General features: G+C 33.1%; 3 protein-coding genes across 7 annotated transcripts; 2 read left to right on the top strand and 1 right to left on the bottom strand.

Annotated features, from left to right (window-relative positions):
- Positions 1-1,617: 1,617 nt before the first annotated feature.
- LOC140957461 (probable aquaporin TIP1-1) lies at positions 1,618-2,685 on the top strand. The gene is made up of 2 exons (XM_073414743.1): positions 1,618-2,089; positions 2,199-2,685. Exons 1-2 carry the CDS (start codon positions 1,679-1,681, stop codon positions 2,562-2,564), a joined length of 777 nt encoding a protein of 258 aa, XP_073270844.1. The 5' UTR covers positions 1,618-1,678; the 3' UTR covers positions 2,565-2,685.
- A 7,557-nt stretch (positions 2,686-10,242) lies between these two features.
- On the top strand, positions 10,243-12,832 carry LOC140956516 (E3 ubiquitin-protein ligase RZFP34-like). Its single transcript, XM_073413285.1, has 12 exons — positions 10,243-10,464; positions 10,604-10,691; positions 10,847-10,906; positions 11,229-11,261; positions 11,361-11,438; positions 11,536-11,579; positions 11,663-11,703; positions 11,798-11,880; positions 12,023-12,114; positions 12,216-12,285; positions 12,380-12,421; positions 12,514-12,832. The coding sequence occupies exons 1-12, from the start codon at positions 10,439-10,441 to the stop codon at positions 12,634-12,636; spliced, it is 780 nt and encodes a 259-aa protein (XP_073269386.1). The 5' UTR covers positions 10,243-10,438; the 3' UTR covers positions 12,637-12,832.
- A 1,064-nt stretch (positions 12,833-13,896) lies between these two features.
- LOC140956633 (protein SOSEKI 3-like) lies at positions 13,897-17,616 on the bottom strand. Of its 5 annotated transcripts, none has more exons than XM_073413464.1 (7): positions 16,996-17,010; positions 16,571-16,818; positions 16,414-16,483; positions 16,202-16,317; positions 14,892-15,750; positions 14,303-14,599; positions 13,897-14,207 (listed from the first exon to the last, which is right to left on the bottom strand). In XM_073413464.1, exons 2-7 carry the CDS (start codon positions 16,782-16,784, stop codon positions 14,036-14,038), a joined length of 1,728 nt encoding a protein of 575 aa, XP_073269565.1. In that variant the 5' UTR covers positions 16,785-16,818; positions 16,996-17,010; the 3' UTR covers positions 13,897-14,035. The 5 variants fall into 5 exon arrangements, with proteins under 5 accessions (XP_073269565.1, XP_073269563.1, XP_073269562.1 ...); XM_073413462.1 differs by lacking the exon at positions 16,996-17,010 and adding exons at positions 17,201-17,332; positions 17,457-17,616 and having other exon boundaries at positions 13,963-14,599; XM_073413461.1 differs by lacking the exon at positions 16,996-17,010 and adding exons at positions 17,201-17,332; positions 17,472-17,616 and having other exon boundaries at positions 13,963-14,599.

Genomic DNA, 17,616 nt, shown 5'->3' with positions numbered 1-17,616 from the left:
GTTTATGTGTAAAACTAAACACCAATATATACTTTTTGTTTGATAAAAACAAAACCGACACCCACATATATAACTTTCTGAAAAGAAAAATAATTATTGATTTCCGAGATAAAATTTATTCCTTAAATATTTTTTCCCTATTAATAAAATTATGTGAAATAATCAATTAAGGGTTTTACCTTTCTAGATATTTGATATTTATGCTAAAATTCTTATGACATGATCTTATTTTTTAAAAGAATTTGTTCTTATAAAACTATTGTTTTTCATATTTTGTAGGATTCTTTTTTGGGATAAATTATAGGAAAAAATGAGTCTATTAAACAAGATAACGTAGTGGCTGTGAAAAAACTTTTGCACGACGAGAAATATTATCGGAGAGAAGGGTTAAGTATCAGAGCGTCGCGCGTTTTAAGATCGTCGTTGCTGCTATAACGTGTTGTCGTGATTGTTGGAGACATCTGAAGACAACACTTGTGAAAGTGTTGATTGAAGATCATATCATATTTTTGTTGCTCCAGTTTTCGTCACACTGTTTGCGATCCTTGAATACTTTTTAATCTGAGTATTTGTTTTAGGATATAATTTGATTCCTTAACATTTTAAGGAAAATAGTTTTCATAGAATCATTAGTGTTGGTTTTTATAAAATTATAAACTCAAGTTATTTTTCTGGTGATTATTTTGTCTTGATCGCGCAAGTATTTATACTTGTGCGTAATTATCTATGTGTTATCTTTGTTTAATTTATTTATTTGTGTGATATATTATTATGTCGCGTGTTATTACAAAATGTACTTACGACTTCTGAGATAGCATTTATATTTGAAAAGTAAAAAATATTTCAAAAATAATTCAAAAACAAGGTCTAAGTCTAGATTCTTTTTTTTTTATTTGTGGTTTTTAATCAATACTTACACCAATCATTAACTTTAAAATAATTACAATTGAATGAATAACACATAGTTGAGATACAATAATTGTTTTTGATATAAAATGATTGATATAACGCTTGAGCTATGATACGATTAATAAGATAAGAGTTATCTCGTACTATCAGCTATACATTTTGATAAGTTGCAAATGTTTGATCTTACAATTGATATAAAATTCAAAACTACATTTTCTATTATCATAAATTGCAATGAGTACAATTATTATGAATAAGATTGTTGAAATACAATAATTTTTTCTACTAAAATAATAATCGACTAAAATAATAATCGACATGATAAATTAACTGTTATATTAATTAAAAAATTAAAGTTACATCATTACTGTTAGTAAATTGACAAACTAACAATCTAATAATAATACTTAAAAAACAAATGTTTGTAAAATTCTCTCATGCACATAGGTTTCTACTTTCCAGATTTCAAGAGTCAAAATTCAAATAAATTAAATTTGGAATCTACATTTTAACCATTTAGTGTATATAAAAGCTCCAACCGTATAATATATTTAAAGAGAAAAATCTTAATTTGTTAATAGATAAAGGTATATCTTTGTTTTACATTATTATGGCAATTATTGTACGACAAACCACCCACCCACAACTGGCTAATCCGGTTACCCACTATGAATTTTCCATTATAAGTACTGCCGTGCATCTCCACTCTCATTGCACCATTGTCAAACTTTGACACCCTCCACCACCCCCATTTCAAGATTTTCCGACCATGCCGCGTCCGAACGAGTACTTCAACGTCCCTCTTCGCCGTGTCGCCATTGGGCAACGTGATGACTTCCAGAAACCTGGCGCCGTGAAGGCTGCTCTAGCAGAATTCTTCAGCACACTCATCTTCGTGTTTGCTGGCTCTGGTTCAGGCATTGCGTATAACAAGCTTACTGGTGACGGCGACGCCTCCCCTCCAGGACTCATATCTGCCGCGATAGCTCACGGTTTCGCCCTGTTCGTGGCGGTTTCGATTTCCGCTAACATCTCAGGAGGCCACGTCAACCCCGCCGTCACTTTTGGATTGTTTGTTGGTGGAAACATCTCCCTTATCCGCGGTATTCTCTACATCATTGCTCAACTTCTGGGGTCCGTCGCCGCTTGCGCTCTCCTACTCTTCACAACTGGAGGCTTGGTATGCTAGCTTAGACTACAACGACTCTTCTTCCAAGTATTTCTCATGCATTAACATTAACTATAGAACTCTGTATATTAATCCATGTTTTCAACTTTTGTAAACCCAGGAGCCCCCCGGATTCTCCGTGAGCGGCGTGTCCGTATGGAGCGGTTTAGTATTCGAGATAGTGATGACTTTCGCTCTAGTTTACACCGTTTACGCTACGGCCGTTGACCCAAAGAAAGGTGAAGTGGGAATCATCGCACCCATTGCTATAGGTTTCATCGTGGGAGCCAACATCCTCGCCGGCGGGCCGTTCACTGGAGCTTCGATGAACCCTGCGGTTTCATTTGGTCCAGCTTTGGTCAGCTGGTTCTGGGCTGACCACTGGGTTTACTGGGTGGGTCCTCTGATCGGGGCTGGGCTTGCCGGCATAGTTTACGAGGTGTTCTTCATCAGCCACACTCACGAGCCAGTTCCCGTTGATTACTGAGAGACGTGTGTCCTCGTGCATTCTATATCCATATTTTTACTCGGTGTTATTGTCTTCTCTTTGATTTCTGTGTCGGATTTTAAATGTACTGCTTATTTTCTCGGAATATGGCTTTTTTTATTTTCCATCTCGATTTATTTTCTGGTTTTACTTTTAGCAATCGTACCGTATTGAATACGTGATTTCTAGTTTAAACTATAGTTTAGGAAGAACAGTTTTTACATTTAGCTTCTTTGATCAAGAACACTATCTATATTTAGTTCATTGCACTACATTCTACAATGAATCATTGTTACATCAAATCATCTCCGACTCATTGCATACAATATAACATTCTCATAATATGTATTTTTAATTTCAACATCGACATACGATACAAAAATTTAAACAAAACAATTATTGATAATTTATAAATAAAGAAATTAGCATCACTAGTTAATTTGAAACTTAGGAAATCACATATTTCGAGTATATATCTTCGGAATATTTCATCAGCGTGATCAGGATATGCTCGCAATTATCCTTTTCTTTGTGGGTCTGTGGCCTTCTGTCTTTTACGTACCAAAATTCGAATTATGTCCTTTATTTCCAAATAACGTTAACAAATATAAAAAACTGATAAGTGTATTTGAAATTTGTGGTCCAAATTCATAAGTTATTGAATTATTTGGATGTTATTAAATTCATGTTATTATTATCGAATTGATGGAGGGATTTGTTACTAGTTCTACACATTACTTAAATTTTTAAATATATTATTTGTTAACCATCTATTATCTATTACTATCCATTAATCTATCTAATAGAAACAAAAAATTTGGTATTTTTTAATTTCTCAATTTTGCTCTTATTTTATATCACAATTACATTTTTGTTTTTTTTTTTAAATTTCAAAAAACATTTTTTTATTTTTTTTAAATTACAACTATTCAAATAACAATTTAATTCATCGATAATTTGTAATCTCTATATAATTATTAAAAAAACAAAAGTAGCTAGTATAAGATGAAATTTGATGGTGACTAGTAGAAAAAGAATCCCAAGAAATCTTGGGATGAATGCGACCACATAAAAGAAAATATTGTGGCTCTGCTGGAAAGTGGAGGGTCCCCATTGTCAATAATCAATTACAGAGTACAAAATATGAAGGCTCCAAACTTTGGCATGTTTCACATGGCATGTGGGTCTATATTATAATATTCAATTAAATTAAAATAATAAAAAACCAAATTGAAATAGGTACGTACGAATGTGAAAGGAAACTGTTTGCAGAATACGGACAATGTAAGATGTTAAAAATATGAATTTGAATAAAAAAATAATAAAAATGTAACTTTTATATTCTATCTTTTAATTATTTAAATAAAATGAATCTTAAATTGGAACTTTAGTTCTAATTTTTTAAATTAATATGTATCAAAATAAAAAAAAATTTGATTGAAACGATACTGGAAATTGTAGAAAACGAATTTCCAAAATGATTTTATTTTCATAAATCACTAGGAATCAACAATTATGAAAATTAAGATAAATTAGCTGAAATCTGGAATGAAAAATATGGTAAATTATTTGGAATTAGACTAAAAAGTTTAATTGACTCAAGATGAAAACTAGAGATTTTCAAGAGAATATGCAGAATTGGTTTTTGAGTTGAGTTGTGTGCTTTTTGCTTCGTTCGTTGCTTTCCTTCTTCATTATGGTCTGGTTACGTGGTTTTTCTATTCTTCCATCATTCCAAGACCTTCTCTTTACCTGCACACATTTTGATTTATTCGAATTATTTTTGAATTCCTTAGGGCTCCTTCATCTTATATGTCCTCTCAAATACTTGGCTTATCAATTTTGAATAGGAGTGTTAAAATGCGACACGATCCGTCAATCCGACACGACCCAACACGAAAAAAATCAGGTTCGGGTTGATGTTTTTCGGGTTCGGGTTAGTGCTAGGTTAGACGGGTTTTGGGTTGGGTCGCGGGTTGACCCGAAAACTTTTTTTTTTTTGAAAATATTACCTATATTTTTATATATTGTATGTTTGAACAAAATTTATTGTATATTTATATGATCAATTTTCATCATTTAATATTTATTTGTAATTTTTTTAATTTTTTTAACAATTGTTTATTTGATTTAGTAAATATATTTTTAATTTCTACAATTGAACTTTCAAATTTAAATAAAAAATTTTGTTATTATTTGTTTAAATTAAAATATTACTATTATTTTTTATTTTTTCGAATTTTTTTCATTAATTTTTTTTAAAAAATTAAAAAAATTCAGGTTCAGTCGGGTTAGACGGGTTCGTGTTCAGATTGGGGGTTTTCGGGTTGCTTCGGGTTCGAGTTAGGAAAAAAAATAAAAAAAATTTCGCAGGTTGACCCGAAACCCGATCCGATTTTCACCCCTGATTTTGAACTAAGTTTTTTGTTTTGCTAGCAAACAGAAACTGTGGCCCATGTCTTTACTAATCACATTGATTTCGGTTATTTTGGAGCGGTTGTAATTTAATGCTCAATGCATCGGCCATCAATCACAGCCCGAGGTGGACTTTTTTTTACCGATTTTATTATTTTTCAATGGTGAAATTTGTTCTCTCTTTCTTTCTTTCTTTTGAATCGGACTCTCTAGCTCTAAGTTCGAACATAAACATTTATATGGTACAAAGACATTATTTTATTTGATCTAGCATTACAACTCATTCGAAATGATGTGCATAATATTACTTTTGAAGTTGATTTAAGACCAAAAAAAAAAGTCTTGTAAACAAGTTGGAATGTTCTTGCATAATCGAGTCGAACCCAATCAATACGAAAGCATTCAATCTAAGAAGTTGATAATGATTCAGCTACCGAGGACGAAGTCCATAAGTAACCATATTCAGTGTGACTCTTCCACTGGGAGCTGGAATCAAAGATGGACGTGCATGGGATTATCATCCATATAAAAAATGACATCAATTAAAAATGTCAGGATAACTAATCTAATATGTTTTTTTTATTTTAAATATTATTAATTTTTTACAAATGTCATTAGTAAGCATTTGTAACAACATTTAATTAAAAGTGTCTACAAAAAAGTGTCACAATAGCCATTTATGTTGTAGTGACAACCTATTGCTATATCTTGTTTTTAACACAAAACTCTTAGGACATGATTTCATATGTCAAGTTTGTAAGACGGATCTTCTACTCGTGAAAATTTATTAGTTTTTATGTCAAAAATATTACTTTTTACTATGTATATAATTTAAATCGACATATCTATCGAATATATACTTGTGAGACTAATTCGTAAGATACTAAGAGCATGAACGGGTTTACAAATGTTTGCAAAGCTTCTCTTCTATTGAGGCCCTTTTTTTGGTCAACCCATGGATTGCTTCCACTGAGGCCCATATCTTTGGGCTTACATTTCATGTTTAAAAGAAATTTTGAAATAAGTCATTGCATAAATTTTTTTATATCTATTATATTAAAAAACTATATCATAAAAATATTTAAATTAATTTTTTTAAACTAAAAAATTTTGATACATAAAAACCCAGTGTATCAAAAAATCAATAATTCCACCATAACACCCTTGAGAATTATTGTAAAGAATAATGTGAATATTTTTACTGTAAATTTTTAATGCATTTGAAAACAAACATGTAATTAAATATTCTGACAAATATAACATATTTTATTCAATTAATATATTAGCTAATTAGAGATTAAAAATTTAATAAACCATTGTAATGTCATTACCTTTTGTAAAAAATATAATTGATTTTCTCGATAATATTTAATTAACTGTGTAACCTTTTAAGAATTAAATTAACAAATTTTACCTGATAATTCTTATAGTTTTAAATACTTTTAGTTCAGAAAATATACTGTTCAATTTAAATTTTAAATTACAATCCAATTATTCCTACAATCAAGGATTGTTTTAAGAAAAGAAAATTTACATTTTTTTAGTAAACCAAAATTTTCCAATATGGAAGTAATAATATATTTTTTTTGGGTTACAAGAGAGTGGATCACCCGCCATTGAATGATTAACGTACTATAATTCTTCTCAAATAGCCTATTCATATCTTGTCTTCTTCAATGATTTCATTTATGTCTGCTGGAGGGATCCAGATAGTTCGGTATACTCATTGGTAATTTAGTGTTTCCGAAGCCAAATAATCAGTTGTCCTGTTTTGTTCTCTATAGATATAGTTGATCCTGACTTTCCAGTATCTATTCAAGAGATTCATACAAGTAGAGATCAAATTAGAATGGACGACAAGGTATTTCTTCTTTTTTCAGCTACTTTACAACTTTTTCTGAATCGATTCCAAGTAAAATCATCTTGTATGTGTACAAAAATTTGTACCTTTGATTTTTTAAAAAATATCCTTTTTTTCCCTCGTCTAATGCTATGAAGAACTATGCTACCGACACTTTTGGTATCTCTTTAGAGCTATTGACTTTAGTGGTGTTCAGAAGCTTAACCAAATCAAATCAAATCAAACTGTAAAACGAAACGAATTATGGATCGAGTTTCAGGAAATTATAGTCTGGATTGTTTTTAAAATCAATCAAACCGCAAAAATTAGTTTGATTCAAGCTTTCGATAAAAAAATTAATCAAATCAAACCGGTTATATTAATATAGAAAATCATGTCATAAATTTTGTTAATTTAGTGTGATTTTTCTTGGATATACAAAAAATTTATTTGAATTTTAGTTTGAACTTTATTATCAGAGAACTTTTTAACATTTCAATTACATTGATAATTTATTTATTGCAGATTTCAGCCTAAATAATAAACTCAACTACAAACTTAAAAAATTTAAATTTTTCCGTGAGTTGAAAAATTATGTAATTTGCATAAACATTTTGATATATTATTTTTACTTACAAATAAATTGTTCACTCAACTTATATCAAATATCAATTACAGTTTTTTCAAATAATAATATCACACGTACCAATTCACTATGAAACACAAAACGTAAAATTGGCCATCCGAACCAGACCAAATGAAATAATGGTTTGATTTGATTTTAAATTTTGTAAATTCTATAAAATACCGTTTCCAAACCATAACTGAAAACCTATGATCGGTCCTTAAAACAAATCCTCATGCAACAAACAATTCACTCTCTCCGTAGTGTTACACTCATATATCTTATTTGGGTAGATGCTTATTCTCAAGAAATGCGTTGTAAGAGCCATATATTCATTTTCAAAGGAGATCGTGTTTTTCTTTTTAAAAAAGGCAAGAACCCCGAGGGCCCGTTAATTGGAACACACACGGGGGTTGTCATTTTTTTTTGCCAACTTTTTAAGTATACGGTCAACTACTTCTCCTTTAGTCCTAAAATAATAAATAAAAATTGGGATAAATAATAAGAGAAAGAAATGTGTTAAAAAAATATTTCATACATTTCCATTTATTTATTTTTTTAAAAAAATATATGAGTAAGTCTTTTGTGAGACGGTCTCACGAATCTTTATCTGTGAGACATGTCAACCCTACCGATATTAACAATAAAAAATAATACTCTTAGCATAAAAAATAATATTTTTTCATGGATGACCAAATAAGATAATACTATTAGCATAAAAAATAATACTTTTTCATGAATGACTAAAAAATCAGTCTCACAAAATACAGACATGTGAATCGTCAAACAGAAATCTTTGCCAAAATATATTATATAAGATTTTCTAAAACAATGGGAAGAGTCGTTGTCTGGTTGGTTGTATAGATATAAAATCGAGTCAGCAAATCCTTAAAGTGGAGTGAAGATATCTTTATATTCTTTGCGAACTGCTAAGATATTAATGAAGTAGTGACGTGGAATCTACTCACTCCACTTCTTATCCAACTTTTCCCTTCGCAAAACGAAAGGTCGCACTCTTAAAAAAAAAAGAAAAAAAAAGAAAAAAAAGAAAAAAAAAGAAAAGTCGCACTCACAAACTACACTCCCTCCACTATCGCTCTTTTTCTAATGGGTTTATTTACATTTATCCATTTGCAACAAACAAAGTCAATTTTACTCTAGTATTTACATTTTATTTCGTTAAATCAATTATAGCTCCGTAAATATTTTTTTGATCAATTTTAGTCTTTTTTTGTCAAAATCATGTAGATAAATTATTAATATCTTTGTTAAAATTTATACTTACGTTGTCATATTGTTTTCCGCTTTTTATTTTTTATCCTTGTCTTTTAAAAAATGTTTGATGGTTATTATTTGGTGTTGTTAAAGGAGAAATCAACAAACCTAATACATATTGATAAATGATATTTTTATATTGAAACTCTTGTTATTTTTTTTTTGGAAACTGTCCTAAAAGATATATCCAGGGATGTCAATGGGTCCGGGTTTTACCCAGACCCACAATGGACCCACCCCATCTGGGGCTGGTTTGGGCATACTAAATGGGTCATGGGGCGGGTCTCGGGTCTAATTTTTCAGACTCATCTGGGTATGGGACGGGTCATGGGTCCGATAATACCCGCCCCATACCCTCCCCATATATGTGGATATAAATTGATATGCTCGCGAAGATGGTTGTGGGGTGAGGTGGAAGGTAATTAAATAACAGTTTTATTTTGTTATTGTACTTTCATTTTAATTTTGTTACTATACTTTCTCTCTTTAAATTACATTTTTTTACGGTTTTAAATTACAATTTTATTTTTTCAATGTATTTTCTCTATTTAATTTTGTAGGTAATTCTTCAAGTAATTTACAACTTGTCCTACCATTCTTGATGAAGAAGAAGATGATCATGAAGAATGTGTTTAAAATATTGCTTACTCGCTGATTTTACATTGATATGTTTAAGTTCTGATGAGTTATTTTTGGGGATGACAAGACTTTTTTGGAGAGCTAGTAACTTTTTTTTAATGTAATTCATTACGTCGTGAAAATACTTTTTTTGTTGTTATTAAGTGTGGTCGAAGACATTAATTAGTTTTCTATTGTGTTTTATTTAGAGACTTGTTTGTTTCATAATTCAGTCATGTGATAAGAAGATTACAGCTTTCATTTAAAAAAAATTCGGGTCTCGCAGGTCTACCCGACCCCATTTCGTATTTGAGGTGGGGTGGGTCCGAAGAATATTTAACCGGGGTGGGACGGGTAATGGGTCAAAGTTTTTTTCATGGGCCGGGTCTTGGGTTTAGCCATACCCACCCCATACCCGTCCCATTGACATCTCTAGGTATATCTCATCACCTGTCAAGTGATATAGATGTTAATGTTATAAATATGAGTAGATCTCTCGTGAGACGGTCTCACGAATCTTTATCTGTGAGACGGGTCAACCCTACCGATATTCACAATAAAAGTAATACTCTTAGAATAAAAAATATTATTTTTTCATAAATGACTCAAACAAGAGATCCGTATAACAAAATACGACTCGTGAAATCGTATCACACAAATTTTTATTAATAAATATATATTACTATATTAAAGTTGTTACGTGTAATAAAGACAATAGGTTGACATTATTTTTTTGTTACTTGTCAAATCAACATTATTCAATTTGTTAACTATTATTTGGCCCCTTTGTCAATTTTAACCACTAACACCTTTCTCAATTTTAACAATTTCCTATTTGGCAATTTTTCTGATTAGCTTATTGTCTATATTTCTAAAAAGTGATGTTTTTAAAAAAGCGAGTTTATTAGGCTGCTCTTTTTGATTCGTTTGGAACCTTCTGTTGGGTTCATCGACATAATCCATCCACGCCCATTGTAAAATCTTCCTTTTTCCCGCCTTATAAAAACCTCAGGCTTCATTTTCTTGAATTTATGTTCTGTACGTAACCAGCGTGTTGCTCCCTTTTGAAGAAATTCTGTAATTTCGGACGAGAATTCTGAGATGGAGGTTGTTTCTGGGAATCACGGGTAAGTTAAAGCTTTTACCTTTTTCTTCTTTTGGGATTCTTCTTTTCTTCGTGTCCAGATGATGCCAATGCTTGAAAATGTATTGATCGTGCTTTTTCCGATGTGATTTTCCTTTTAATTGTAAATCTCCAAATTTTAGATGCAAGCATTACAGAAGGAGATGCAAGATTAGGGCACCTTGTTGTGATGAGATCTTTGACTGCAGGCATTGCCATAATGAAACTAAGGTTTGATTTGTTCAATATCGAGATCTAGCATTGATCTTATTTTCTACAAAAATATGCACTTGGATTTTTTGTTACACTCTTTGGTGCTTCTGGGTTTGAATCCACCAACAATTTCCTCTCTTTATTTTCTTAGTTTTGTGGTTTTAATTTGACAGAATGCTCTTGAAATTGATCCCATTTATCGGCATGATGTTCCCCGACATCAAGTGAAAAGGGTAAATTTTTTTAGTCCATGATTTTATTTTTAGTTGCTGTGCATTTGGTTATCAGTATTGGTTGTTAAAAAATTTCAAAAATGAAATTTCATCGATTTATTTGCTCATCCCCCAATTTTGCTAGCAATTACTTTGCATTTATCAACGATATACAAAATATATCGTCAGGTAAATAATACGTGAATGTGGAATTCTACTTGAACTCTTTCAATTCAATCCTAGTTTTATCTTGGTTTTGGGTTGAAGAAAGCGCGTTAGAAGATTCTATGAGCTCAAATCGTCCAAGTTTCGACTTGTCTGACCCCGATTTTACTTTGTGCAGGTGATATGTTCTGTTTGCGACGCAGAACAAGATGTAAGTTGAATGCATCTCTTGATCTGTATGAAAGATCAAATTTTGAGAAGTTTACCTTGTAATTTAATTTACTGGTGCTTTATAATTTCCACTTTCCAGGTTCAACAAAATTGTGAAAGTTGTGGAGTTTGCATGGGGAATTATTTCTGCCCAATATGCAAATTCTTTGATGATGACGTAAGATACTCCGTAAATTTTGTACCCAGTCTAATTTACCCTAGTTCTTCCTCATTCATAATCTTGAATTCTTACACTTTGCATTTCATGGATTCAGGTTTCGAAGGAACAATTCCATTGTGATGAATGTGGAATATGTCGGTGAGACTATTTGCTTACACTTACCATTTACTTGGCCGATTCAAGCCTGAAAAATCGTGAAACTTACCAAATGATTCATGCAGAACTGGTGGCAAGGAGAACTTTTTTCACTGCCACAAATGTGGTATGCCGAGTTAACTTCCTCCAATCTCAAACTAAAGTTTGTCTGGATATCCAAATTCTGTTTACTAAGTCTTGTCATATATTGCATAAATTAGGGTGTTGCTATTCAAATTTGATCAAAGGTGCCCATCATTGTGTGGAAAGAGCAATGCATCACAATTGTCCAGTTTGTTTTGAGGTAATGAGATTTCTTGGAGTTACCTTGCATGCTTGGGCGATCCAGGGATGAACATACAGTCGTCCCTCTTGAAATAAATTTTTTTCTTCCTGCATCATTAGTTTATGTTTTAAAGGTTTGGTTTTCTGTATTATGGTTGCAGTTTTTATTCGACTCAATGAAGAACATTACTGTTTTACTATGTGGGCACACTATACATTTGGAGTGTGTCCAGGAAATGGAGCTTCACCATAGGCAAGGATTCTCGTGATTGTATCAGTCATAGTTCAAAACCATTTGAGTCGGCTGCTAGATTTTCATGCGCTAATGGTTTCTTGGATTTTATAACCATACAGATATTCATGTCCTGTCTGCTCAAAATCCATCTGTGACATGTCCAACATATGGAGAAAGCTCGACGAAGAGGTACCCTACTCAAATTCATCCATTTTTGAAACTCCGTGATTAATGCAAAATCTATTGCCCTCATATGTATTGTTATGCAAAATCCGATTGACAGGTTGCTTCAACTCCTATGCCAGAAATGTACAAGAACAAAATGGTAATCATTTTATTTGGAAAAATTCAAGGCACAAAAAAAAAGTATACATACCAAATCTCTTGTTTTTATTGAATGGTTTTTGATATAAATAGGTGTGGATACTGTGCAATGACTGTGAGTCGACATGCGAGGTGCAGTACCACATTGTGGCATACAAATGCTTGCGATGCAGCTCTTACAATACTCGACAAATTCAAGGAGTCACCGCTCCTTGAAGGCGGTCTTTGGTTGTTTAACAATGGTATTCAGAGACAATGGTGCAGAGTGAGGATGGTGAATAATGCAGATTAGGGAAGAACATGAAGGAAGGTTGATTCATTTAATTAATTTACATTATTTGCCATATTGATGTTCTATTTGTATTATATTATCTGTTTGATTCAATGAATAATAATTTCTTGTCTTTTCTCACTTTCTTTCTTTCAAATAGTTTGTAAAGTTTATACCAACATAGTAATCCAATTCAAAATTCTAACGTAAAAAAAATTTATTACTCCCATATATAATCTAGTTTTTAAATATCGAACATTTTTTTGTTTTTCATTAATCGATTTTTAGAAATATAAAATTATTTCTTGAATATGTTAAATACTTGGTTCTTTATCTATAAAATTNGTTTGTGTCGGGTCAACCGTAAACCCATTGAAGGTCAGATAATCCAAAAACGACTTTCAAGATCTCTGAAGACGAAAGTAATTAATTCCCAGAAAGCATTTAATACACAAACAAACAAACAAACCCACTCCCAATGCTTGCACGTGCTCCAATTTTCCATATACATTGTTGGGTAGACAATTTTTATAAATAAATTTCAATTCAATGGCTTAAACATAGTGTGAATTAATGTTATTGTCTTTTATTTTTACTTTATAAAAAGTTTAAGTGTACACATTATTATTGGATTTGATGACTGAGATATGATCATATTACATACTAATTGTGATTTATAGGTCCTACTAACGATATCAGTTTGTATATAAGATGTTCAAATTAAATAAGATTCAACTATCAGCAATTTAAGTTATATTTGGATTAATCGAAGTTTGAGATTTAAATCTATAATAACGAATCAATGAATTAGTTCACTTGACAATGAATTTCAAAACTGAGATAATTTTTGGTTGAGTCGTCAAACGTCAAGTCAATTTAAATTATCTCATCAAATATTTTCTCAAATCCAAACTGTACGTTCTATACAAACACAATATAAAGGAAGTAAATTGATTGATAGTTGCATGGATATGCCCAAAACCCAAAAATTGGTTGGCCTAAAAACAACATGGAGGTGCATGTATTTGAACTGTATGATAATACAAATAATGGAAAGTGAATCACCAAGCAAAATCTATTAAATTCAAATGATTGAATTCAACAATATTAAACTTAATTTGATAAGATATTCGTGATGTATAATTCTGTCTTTTGAATGGAGTTTTTATTTCAAATGAACTAATTGAAAACAACTTGGTTAACTCGATCGCGCACACATACCATATCAGAATTGGTTCTAGGATAATCTTAACAGCAAAATCAAGAGGCTCAACCAGTATACCAGTGGGATCAGATCATCATTCATCACTCCAAAATATGGCAAAATCTACTACCTTCATTAAGTTAATAATTCACAAAATCTGAATGCAACCAGAGATTAAAAAAAAAATCATTTGACAGTATAGCTTTGACATAATTCACTCCCAAATCCTCAAATATGCCAATTGTCATCAAGGAGTTTCTCTTGCTGTCACATGCTTTGGATTGTATTACAACCCGAGCTCCTGGAGCAAGCCTGGTCAGGAAAAGGAAACAGAAATCTCAAGCTACATGAATAAGAACTGCAGCACCATGCTAAGTTGAGTGGTTAGATTGAGAAGGCATCAGAACTCAACTTTCTTCTTATTTTCCTTTTCATTTCCGCAAGAATCCAGGTTTCTTGGTTGTGTTTTCCCCGATGACGGCTCGGTAATCCTCTTGCTTCCACCACTGGGTGTGCCTGGTGTAAGGGTTCTTGAACTCTCCACTCTCTCAGATGAGATTCTTCGTCCATCAGAAAGAGGAGATCTCATTGATTCGCATCTTGGCTGCTTAGTTATAGAAGCCTTGAGTGATCTTGGAATGCACTTCACACGTGTGGAATTTTCCGCTTCATTGTTCTCAACAGAGCCAAGTTGCTGCGTACTTCTGCATGAAATAGTTCTCTATTTGTCTCAACATGACGAGGGCAAGAAAATATCTACAAGGTTCTAAGTTTAATCTAACCCATGAAAGCTAACTCCCGTATCTAGACTGCGATTAATGAAGACTAAAAATTGCTTCAAGAGTTGTTGAAAGTGGCCTGATTAACTATAAACACAATCTCGACTTAATATAAGATCAACCAGGAAAAGGAAAATTTTAATGTCTCAGCATCGAGTTCTCTACTGATTGATGAAAATATCAACAATATCAACTGATGGGAAGATAAAGTAATGACCTGTCAGCGTTGTATGAAGATGATCGTTTCAGAGTTGGTATCCCTTCCTTGACCATATTTGTTTCAACAAAGCTCCCACTAAAGTATTCTTTATCTTCCGCTCTAACTCCAGTTGGACGAGGATTCTCCGAAAGACAATCGAGCTCTCCAAACATCAAAGATGTCGAGAACAATGGGGAAGGAACTTTGGAATGTGAAAACCTTGGCTTGTAGGTCGGGATCATGCCAAAGCTGGGATCTTTCACTGAAACCGAGCCACAGGAGATCAGTTGCATTATAATATTCGAAGGCTTGAGTTTTGTACCAGATGGCATTCTAAATTCATCCTCTTCAAGAATCCTAAAGCTGTTGAGCTTTCTAGCATCAGATCTAATGAGAGCTTCCAAGGTATCTGTCCTACCACTTGATGATGTACTGGATGTGGATGGAGGCGGCGATATCAAGTTGCAAATTTCCGAAGTCTCTTTTATTTTGAGACCCTCGTTTTGACAAGTGCTGCATTCAGGATCTAATAACCCATCATCAGTTGATACGCCTCTTGCACAATTTCTTCGAGTTTTGCCTTTATCCTCGGTTTGGGTGGAAGCATCAGCAACACCATCCTTCTTGTTGACCTTGTATTCTATTAGGCTCAAAGAACCATTCCAAGGGGAATTTTTCCCAATGTTAGAGTCTGGAGACACAGCAGAAGTGCAAAGACGCTGAGCCGGAGGTGATAGTTCGTCATCCTGAGAACTTTTTATAGTTCTTCCATTCAGGCTAGATGAAGACGAAGATTCTTCTTGGCTTCTGAAAGATGGTGGTTCTGGCAATGCTCTCTGATTTTGTGACATGAGATTTCCAGCAGGACTAAAGCGGCCTAGAAAACAAGGCAGTTTATTATCACAAAACACATATTGACATGTGCTTACATGCAATCCATCATCATGATCATAGAAAAATATAGGAAATAAACATAGCATTACATTGCCTCCTTTTACTTATATTTTCGCACAAACGACTTCAGAAATGGAAGTTCCACTGACAGATTTTAGAATTACATAAAACATGCTATAAATATTAATTCTACACACCGCCACAACACCACCAAAGAGTTTAAATTCTACAGTTTCTGAACCCGGTACTCAGCTTATTCACAATGAAACTTTTAATTTGGTTAATAATTGCAGAAGAAGGATTTCTTTACCGAATCATTGAATCCATATAAAACCTCAAAAAACTTGAAGCATTCAATAATTATTACAATCCCTCTATTCTCATAAAAGTTGCACATTTTGCTTCAAGATGAAAACGGAAGGTGGTCACTTTACCAGAATTGGATTCTTCAAAGAGCTCTGAGCCCTTGAGAACATATTCGTTCCTGTGAGCCGGGAGGATTAAATCTTCTTCACAAAGATCGTGCCACACAAAACCATTCTTATAACTCCTGCATCCAAAAATTACTCTATAACGTTAAGACACATTTTCACAAGGCAAAATCACATTCTAAGAATCGAACATAAAGTCATGGGTCCACAAACACCTTTTGCAAGACCAAGCATACATTGATGCCATGCCTCTGCCTCTCAAACCGTTCAGCCTTTCCACCACATCTTCAAATATAAACAGAATTCGAATTTCAAGAAAATCGCGATACTGAATAATGGAATGTTTCCATAAGCAAAGCAGCATTGTGGTACCTCTCAAGTAAAGTCCATCAGGGGTGGAGAGGGGGACTTCCATAAAATGTGGATGCTCGAGTTGTCTATTCCTGCATAGATAGTAAACTACCGGCACTTTGTGCTTGTGCTGTTGCTGCTGCAGATTATTATGTTGATGATTGTAGTGATATTTGGGTGATTTTTCAGTCCATACTTTGGCTCTTTCTGGGCTAAGTTGCTGATATTTCTTCATTCTCCCTTTAATCCGCACGTCAAACGAGTCAGACCTGAATTTTTTCAATAAATATAACTTCTGAAAAAATTCACATATATTTTTCCTACTTTTCTTTAAGTAGTCCTGAGCGAAAAATCTCCCATTCTACGCATAAAACCAAAAAATCCCTAAAAAATTAGAAAAATTCCAGTTCTGTTGTGCAACCGAAAGATGAAAAGGAAAAAAAGACCTCGAAATGCCCGGAAGACTGCCTGCTCATTACACGTACCCGTACGTGAATGAAAATGCAAGTAAAACCAGTTTCAGAAAATCAATAAAAAAATCAAGTCGCAGAAAAATAAAATGGACCAAGAATCGAAGAAAAGAAAACGCCTCACTCGGGAGTCTAGAAAAATGTAGATGGAAAAAGAAAAGAAAAGAAAAGGTACGCCAACCTGGGGAAGAGAGGAGCAAAGCGAGGAAAATGTCGAGCCTCAAATTCAAACGGCACACGCCCGCGTTAAATCAAAATGAAACCAACCCATGAGCTATCAGTGATCCCATCCTCCCCAGGCCCAAAACCGACCCTGCGGATAAAGCATTTAAGGGAGTGAGGTGACATGTCATGGAATTGATAGAGCAGCGACAGAGAATAGGAGTGCATATGGAGGAAGAAAGGGACAGGTGAAAGGAGAAGTTAATATGTAGTACAGAATGGCTTTTTGCCTGATATCGAGGGGGCGAGACTGTGCATCTTTTGGCAGATTCATGGGACTTCTACTGCATTGTTTCGTTGTGCTAGCCGAGGGCGGGGTTTCTCCCATGGTTCCATCCCCATCTCTCCCTTTTGTTTTCTTCACTAAATTGAACT

This window comes from Primulina huaijiensis, chromosome 14 (genome assembly GCF_012295235.1).
Source record: "Primulina huaijiensis isolate GDHJ02 chromosome 14, ASM1229523v2, whole genome shotgun sequence".
Lineage (NCBI taxonomy): Eukaryota > Viridiplantae > Streptophyta > Magnoliopsida > Lamiales > Gesneriaceae > Primulina > Primulina huaijiensis.
The sequence above is the reverse complement of the archived record's forward strand: the minus strand, read 5'-3'. Positions and strand labels throughout refer to the sequence as shown.